At 25.4% G+C, this 8,127-nt stretch overlaps 3 protein-coding genes across 3 annotated transcripts; 1 reads left to right on the plus strand and 2 right to left on the minus strand.

Moving 5' to 3' along the window:
• Positions 1-410: 410 nt before the first annotated feature.
• Chro.70055 (SNF2 domain/helicase domain/RING finger domain-containing protein) lies at positions 411-5,789 on the minus strand. Its single annotated transcript, XM_660806.1, has 1 exon — positions 411-5,789. One exon carries the CDS (start codon positions 5,787-5,789, stop codon positions 411-413), a length of 5,379 nt encoding a protein of 1,792 aa, XP_665898.1.
• A 796-nt stretch (positions 5,790-6,585) lies between these two features.
• On the plus strand, positions 6,586-7,548 carry Chro.70056 (cyclin-dependent kinase-related kinase). The annotated part of the gene is made up of 1 exon (XM_660807.1): positions 6,586-7,548. The coding sequence occupies one exon, from the start codon at positions 6,586-6,588 to the stop codon at positions 7,546-7,548; it is 963 nt and encodes a 320-aa protein (XP_665899.1).
• Positions 7,549-7,619: 71 nt separating this feature from the next.
• On the minus strand, positions 7,620-8,114 carry Chro.70057 (hypothetical protein). The annotated part of the gene is made up of 1 exon (XM_660808.1): positions 7,620-8,114. The coding sequence occupies one exon, from the start codon at positions 8,112-8,114 to the stop codon at positions 7,620-7,622; it is 495 nt and encodes a 164-aa protein (XP_665900.1).
• Between the last annotated feature and the right edge of the window lie 13 nt (positions 8,115-8,127).

Here is an 8,127-nt window from a genome sequence, read left to right on the forward strand (position 1 = left end):
CATCCATTGAATTTTCTGAAGATGAGAATTCTCTAATAATATGATATTCAGATTTACCACCACTATATTTTTTAAAAAGTATTTCATTTAAATGCATAGCAGATGTATTATTATCAATAACAGGTTGAAAATCAGAAAAGATGATAATTTTATCATTATTATTATTTAATATCCATTTAATATGTTTAATAATAGCTTCTATTTTAGTTCCAAAATTTCCAAGTATTTCTATTGATTGTATTGTCTTAAAATAATCAATACCAAAATCTACTTGATTTGGTTTATTTAATGATTCATTAATTAAAGATGTTGAAGAATTAATATTATTTTCTAGATTATTTTCTTTTATTAAATTATGATTATCATTATCAGGTACTATTAAAACAACACTTGTATCTTGAAAGTTAAATCTACATTTTAGGGCATTGATTCTTAAGTTTATGATTAGATGATGATTTTTTACTAATTAATTTATAACAATCAATACAAATGATATGAGCACAAGGTAAAAGAACTTGTGAATAATCATCTTTTAATTTATTTAAGCATATTGGACAAATATCATGATCTTGATTTTCTTCTTTCTCTTTTTCATTATCTTTTTCTTGTAAAATTTCATTTTTCCAATTTTTTTTAGATCTTTGTTGTAATTTAAGATTACAAAGAAATTTTTGTTGTGATTTTAGATTTCTTCTTACACTAAGAGCAGATATACGTTCAGATTCATATTTTTCTATTAAAAATGGAATTTCACTTATATGTATAATATTATTATGATTTGAAGATGAATTTGATTGATTATTTTGAATTATTTGAATTCTTTGTTTACAATCAATAAGTTCTAAATAAGAATTAATTAATTGTCTAGTAGCTGATAAAAATGCTTTAATATTATAAAGTTCAATCTTTAAAGATTCAATATACTTGATATGTTTTGTAGAAATCTTTGAAATAGAAGAAAAATCATCCATTTCATTCAATTCTTGTTCTTGTTCTTGTTCTTGTTCTTGTTCCTGTTCTTGTTCTTGTTCTTTTTGTTCGAATTCTAATTCTTTTTCTTCACCTTTTGAGTTAGATCCTGATTTAAAGATTTTTTTTCTTAATTCTTTGTTTAAAAACTTTAAGATTGCAATAGTTTCTGAATCTCTTAAATATGTAGAATCATGATGAATTATTTTGTTTTGTTGATTATTATCAATTTCTATACTATGGTTATTATTACTACTTTCACTAAGCCTTGTAAAAGTTTTCTTTTTTATAGTATATAGTGAATATTCTAATTCTTCAATATGGGTTTGTATAATACAAAATATGCAAGATTCTTGTTTTTGAATAAGTTTATTATTCTTTTTTCCTATATTTTTTTGTTGATGATTATCTTCTATTTGACTATTTTGTCCTTGTTGACAGAAAAAGCAGGATGAGACTTTTGCAATGATTTCATCAAGAATTAGTTGGGATTTTATATTTTGATTTTGACTTTGGTTTAAATTCAAGTTTTGATTTTGGTTTACATCCAAGTTTTGGTTTTGGTTCACGTCCAAGTTTTGGTTTTGGTTTACATCCAAGTTTTGACTTTGGTTTAAATTCAAGTTTTGGTTTTGATTTACATCCAAGTTTTGGTTTTGGTTCTGGTTCATATCCAAGTTCTGGCTCATACTTTGGCTTGAGCACGTATTTTGATCTTGGATATTATTAAACCTCAATAGTTCTAGTTGTTTCAGTTGGTCTAAAAGTTTTGTTCGAGATTCTTCCATTTGCTTAACTTTAAGATCTAAAGTAATAATGAGACCATGAATACTATTAAAACTTGGTAAATTATGTTCAATGTTACCATCTTTTGCACTCTTAAATTCATATTGAAAATTCTCAATCCTATCTAATAAGAGATCCTCTTCACTGATTCCTCCTTTAGTAGACATATTAAACTTTTTTTTAAATATGTACCACCAATGATCATTAGAATATAATGAATTTGCTTTATCTTTAGATTTAATAAACAAATCATGTTTTTCTATATATTCTTTAAAATATTTACTTCTATATTTATTTTCAAGATCATTACATTCTTTTATTAGTTCTTTTTTCTCCAATTCATCATTGCATATTTCTCCAAGATTCCATAATGTATGTATTTGTTGTAAAACATCGACTCTATCTTCCTTACGAATATCAAGTACTTGCTTATAATAGAAAATTGATTTGTTCATTTGCATATTATTATTATTATCATCATCATTATCATCATATTTGGACTTTTTTGTAAAATGAATACCTGCTAAACCTAAAGTATTCATGACGTATTTTCTTACACTTTCTTCAATATCAATTCTACATTTGTTTAATAATTTATCTAAAATCTGATCCATAGTCATAATCTTTAATCCTGTATTTAAAGAAACAATACTCGTATCATTATGATTATCTAAATTATAATATTTACTATCACCATCTTTATTTTTATTATGGATACCCATAATACCTAATTGTGGATGTATACAAGCAAGTCTTAACATTGTAATCAATGAATCCATTTCTTTTTTATTTCTTAAGAAACTTTCTTGACTTTTATAATTAATTATACTATTATAACCTGATTCACATTGTTTTATATAAAAGAATCTTTCTACTGAAGATAAACTTAAATAAGTATTTCCATAAAATGTTGGTGGTATACATATTTCCTCTTTTACTTGTTTCATTTCTCTCCTGTAAAACAAAGAACCTACAACATACTCTAAATGTCGTATTAAATTCATCATTGAAATATACTCATTGGTTATATAATCCAAACCACTTTCACATACAGACCATCTTTCTTCCTTTAGTAACTTTTCCTCAGTTAAAAGCTCTTTTTCATTCTCATTCAAATGATTGAGGTCCTTGGGTTGATTTTGGGGTCGACTTTGGGAGTGATCTTGATCCTCAGCTCGATCTTGGGATTGGTCCTCAGCTCGATCTTGGGATCGATCCTCAACTCGATCTTCAACTCGATCTTCAACTCGATCTTGGGATTGGTCCTCGACTTGATCCTCAGCTCGATCCTCAGCTAGATCCTCAGATCCACCTTGAGACTCTGCATTACCTTTGTTAGACTTAATATACAATATACTAGACAAGTATCCAATATACTTTTTATATAAAGTGTCATTAATTAAATCAAATCCAACATTTGAAAGATTTAATAATAAACCAATCAAATCATTTGAACAAGATCTAACAATTGGAGTACCAGAAACACACCATTTATTATAACATATTAATTTACTTGTCATTTTTGAAACAAGAGAATAACCTTCAGTCATTTGAGCTTCATCTAAAACTATTCTCCACCAATCAATATTAGTAATTAAAGATGCTAAAATAGGATAACTTTTTTTAAATCTCATTGATCTTTTGTTTGTAATAGTATTTTGATCTAATACATGATATATTTCTTCTTTTAAAATTTCATATGATGTTAAAACTACATCATAATTTAAAATATCTCTTCTAGTTAATATTATTCCATTATTATTAGTAATTGAATCTAAATTAATATTTTTATTATTTAATTTATTTAATGCTCTATTTTTCAAATAATTTTGTATATATCTTACTCCTTGATATTTAACAACTTTAAGTCTTCCTTTTTCTAAATGTTTATTAAATTCATCATACCATTGATCTACAATACTTCCAGGAGCTATAATTAAAGTAGCTTTTACTATTAATCTTTCATTTAATTCAATACTTTGACATAATGAACAAAGTAAATTAATATTATTTAAATTATTAAGATTCATTATATTATCACTTATACAACATTCAAAGTGAAATTTAACTTGACATTTTTTACATTCTACTATATTATAATCTTTAAAAGGTTTAAAAACTCCACATGGACATTCAATTTCTATATTGTTATTGTTATTATTATTATTATTATCTTTGTAATTTAAAATAGAAAAAGAAGAATTTTTTTTAAAACTTTCTTCTTTATTATTCAAATAATAATAATATTCTTTTCTTGGATTCATTAAAATTAAAGTAATAATCTCCAAACTTTTACCTAATCCCATTTCATCACATAGAAATCCTCCTCTTATAGTAAAATGACCACCTCCTGATGGTAAAATATTGAAAGAAAGTTCACCTGTTATCATATTAAAATAAAGTAAATCTTGTTCATTTTCTTCTTTTTTTGGTATTTTTAAACAATACCAATATGGTGGATATTCAATATTTAATTTTACTGTTTCTTTTTCAACATTTAAAGCAAACAAAACTGCATCTTTTTGGTAATTTCTTAACTCAGAAACTAAACCTAAATGATTAATCCAATCGTTATTTTGTTTTATAGTAGAAGAAGATCCCATTCTTTTCATGGATATATTATATTCTTGAAATATTGAATATAACTCATTTGGCTTAATTTGTATTGTTTGAAAGGAATTTTTTTTATTTTTGATTTGATTATAAGTATAATTTTCAATAGATGGAAGTTTAAGTTCTTCATTAAGCCATGAAAATAAGACTTTGAAGCTATTTTTACCATCTTTTTTTCTAGATAACAATTTTCCATCTAAAGAAGTTTTATTTAAATACATTTTAATATTCATATTTAATACGATTCCTTTGGATCTCGAGCAATTACTAGAGGTTGTGGTGTTGGAATTCGCAGTGTTGGAGTTTGCAGTGTTGGAGTTTGAAGTGTTGGAATTTGTAGTCTCAGAGTTTGAAGTATTGGAATTCGCAGTGTTGGAGTTTGAAGTGTTGGAATTCGCAGTGTTGGAGTTTGCAGTGTTGGAGTTTGCAGTGTTGGAGTTTGAAGTGTTGGAATTTGTAGTCTCAGAGTTTGAAGTATTGGAATTCGCAGTGTTGGAGTTTGAAGTGTTGGAATTCGCAGTGTTGGAGTTTGCAGTGTTGGAGTTTAAAGTATTGGAATTTGTAGTCTCAGAGTTTGCAGTGCTGGAGTTTGAAGTGTTGGAATTCGCAGTATTGGAGTTTGCAGTGTTGGAGTTTGAAGTGTTGGAATTCGCAGTATTAGAGTTTGCAGTGTTGGAGTTTAAAGTATTGGAATTTGTAGTCTCAGAGTTTGCAGTGTTGGAATTCGCAGTATTGGAATTTGTAGTCTCAGAGTTTGCAGTGTTGGAATTTGTAGTCTCAGAGTTTACAATGCAAAAATTTCTCATATTGTAACTATAACTTTTCTTTACACCCAATATTTTACAAGTAAAAGTTATAAATCCTGCATCTTGTAATAATATTAATGCCTTTCTAACATTAAAGTATGGTATTTTTGGTTTTAAATTTAACCAACTTATTGATCCTCGTCCTAAAATACCTTCTTTTATATTTAATTCATCAAATTCTATATTTTCTTTCTCAAATTTATCATTCAATATCACAAATTCACATTTAGATTTATTTTCTTCTAATAATCCAATTTGTACAATAAACTCTTTATTTTGATCATTTAAAGAATTCATAATTTCTATAAAATCAATATTTTCATTTTCTTGAATAATTGTTATTTTAATATTTTCCCATATATTTAAACAACAAATTAAATCATTAAATTTGGTTATTATCTGTCTTTTATTATATTTTATTCCTAATTCTTCTTTCTTATTCAATATTTTTGGCTTTTTTAAATATAAATCCAAATCTAAATCATTATCTAAATCCAATTTTAAATCCAAATTATTCTCTTCTTTCTTTAATTTATCTTCTTCTAAAATAAAATATTCTTTATCTTGATATAAAACTCCTCCATATCTCAATGGTTTTGCTTTAAATCTAACCATCTTCAAAAAAGTAATAAGAAGGAGAAAAAAAAAGAAATAAAAGAAAAAGAATAAGTAAGTGAAGGAAGAGGAATATAAATAAGAAGAAGAAGAAGAAGAAATATAAATCTCTAACTCACATGAATTAAAAATGTAAAATGACAATTTTCCATTAAAATCCCTAAAAACTCTTTTTCACTTTTAATATGTATCCAAAAATATAAGATTTATATCTATTTTAAATACTAGTAATCTGGATATCAAATATTGTATATATCTTCACCATTAAATAAAATATATTTAAATATTCATTAATATATCATTAATATACCAAACTTTTATTTAATATCTAAAAAATAATTTTTTTCTTTTTTTTTTTTTTTAATATAATTTTTTTTTTATATAATACATTACCGGTATACAAGAAATAAATTTATGATTAATTGTGCAGCAGATTACCGCCAAACACGTGTTATATTAATTATGTCATTTTAAAAACAAATAATATAAATAATGAAAAAAACGAATAAAAGGATTAAATGAGTAAAGTAAATACAATATTTATAGAAAACAATAATATTTTAAATAATTGTATTTGAATGAAAAATTGTTAAACTCTTGTTTGGATTTCAGTTACTTTAAATTATTAAGGTGGAAAAAACAAACAAAAAAAAAAAAAAAAAAAAACTTAAGTTAAAAAAATAATCTATTAAAACAATTTTAAAGATCTAAAGTAAAATAAAATTATTAATTAATAATACAATATTTAATTTATTTGATTTCTAATTTCTTATTTCAATAAAAAAAAAAAAAAATTATGTTTTCTATTTCAGAAAGATATGAACAAATTAATGCACATATTGGACAAGGTACTTATGGTAAAGTAGAAAAAGCAATAGACAAAAATAGTGATACTATAGTAGCTATAAAAAAAGTGAAGATATGTGAATTACCTTCAGATTTAACAGAATCTAGACAAAAAGTTGGACAATGTGGTATTCATTTCACAGTATTAAGAGAAATTAAAATAATGAATGAAATTAATCATCCAAATATTATGGGTTTAAGAGATGTTTTTGTTCAAGGAGATTTTATTAATTTAGTTATGGATTATATGGAAAGTGATTTAAGAAAAGTTTTTGAAAATAGAATTCGATTTTCTGAATCACATATTAAATGTCTTTTAAAACAAATAATTCTTGGAATTAATGAATTACATAATTGGTTTATTATACACAGAGATTTAGCTCCTGCTAATATCTTTATTAATTCAAAAGGTATAGCAAAAGTTGGTGATTTTGGATTAGCTAGAAGTTATGGACAACCACGTAGAGAATATACTCCTGAAGTTGTTACATTATGGTATAGATGCCCAGAATTACTTTTTGGATCCACAAAATATACTCATGCTGTTGATATGTGGAGTATAGGTTGTATTTTTGCAGAACTCTTAACAGGTGGAAAAGCTTTATTACCTGGTGATGATGAAGTTAGACAACTTGGACATATTTTTGAACTTTTAGGTACCCCAAATGAAGATAATTGGCCACAAGCTAAAGAATTACCTTTATATTGTGAATTTAGTCCAAGATCTCCATTAAATTTTAAAGATATCTTTCCTAATGCATCAGAAATGGCAATTGATCTTATTCAATCACTTTTGAGACTTAATCCATTAGAAAGAATTTCAGCAAGTCAAGCTTTAGAACATGAATATTTTAAAAGTTATCCACTTCCATGTGATCCTTCCGAATTACCACTTAATTACTTTAAAAACTAACAAAAAGTTAATACAAAAGACTTTTATTAAATTAGAATTAATAATTAACTATAATAAAATATACTAAATTTTTAATAATCATTTTTTATATTATCTATCAATGCTTTAGTTTTCCTATACTCTCTGCTCTTTTTGGATCCAGAATTACCTTTAGAACTATGATGTTTGTCATATTGACTCACAAAAGACTTTCTTATTTTGTCTTTATCAAATTGTGTTGTCTTATTCTTCCTAGGAAGCCATAAATTATTTATTCTTTCATTAATAGCTCTTGCCTTAAACTCATCATACTCTTGTTTGTCAATTGTTTCATCGTATTCTTCCTCTTCTCGATGTTCGTTATCGCTATTGTCCTGGTCTTGGTTTCGACCATTGTATTCATCATCATCTTCCTCTTCTTCTTCTTCCTCTTCCTCTTCCTCACTATCGTAATCTACCTCATCCTCTTGAGTTGAATCATCCTCTTCATGTGAGANTTCACTATTATCATGTGATTCTGATCCATCTGAGTTATTCTTTCCGTTATTTTGNGAAATTATTGTATTCAAATAATCAAGCCTATTCATATCCCTATCAATC

The sequence above is a fragment of the Cryptosporidium hominis genome (assembly GCF_000006425.1).
Source record: "Cryptosporidium hominis TU502 chromosome 7 CHRO017007, whole genome shotgun sequence".
NCBI lineage: Eukaryota > Apicomplexa > Conoidasida > Eucoccidiorida > Cryptosporidiidae > Cryptosporidium > Cryptosporidium hominis.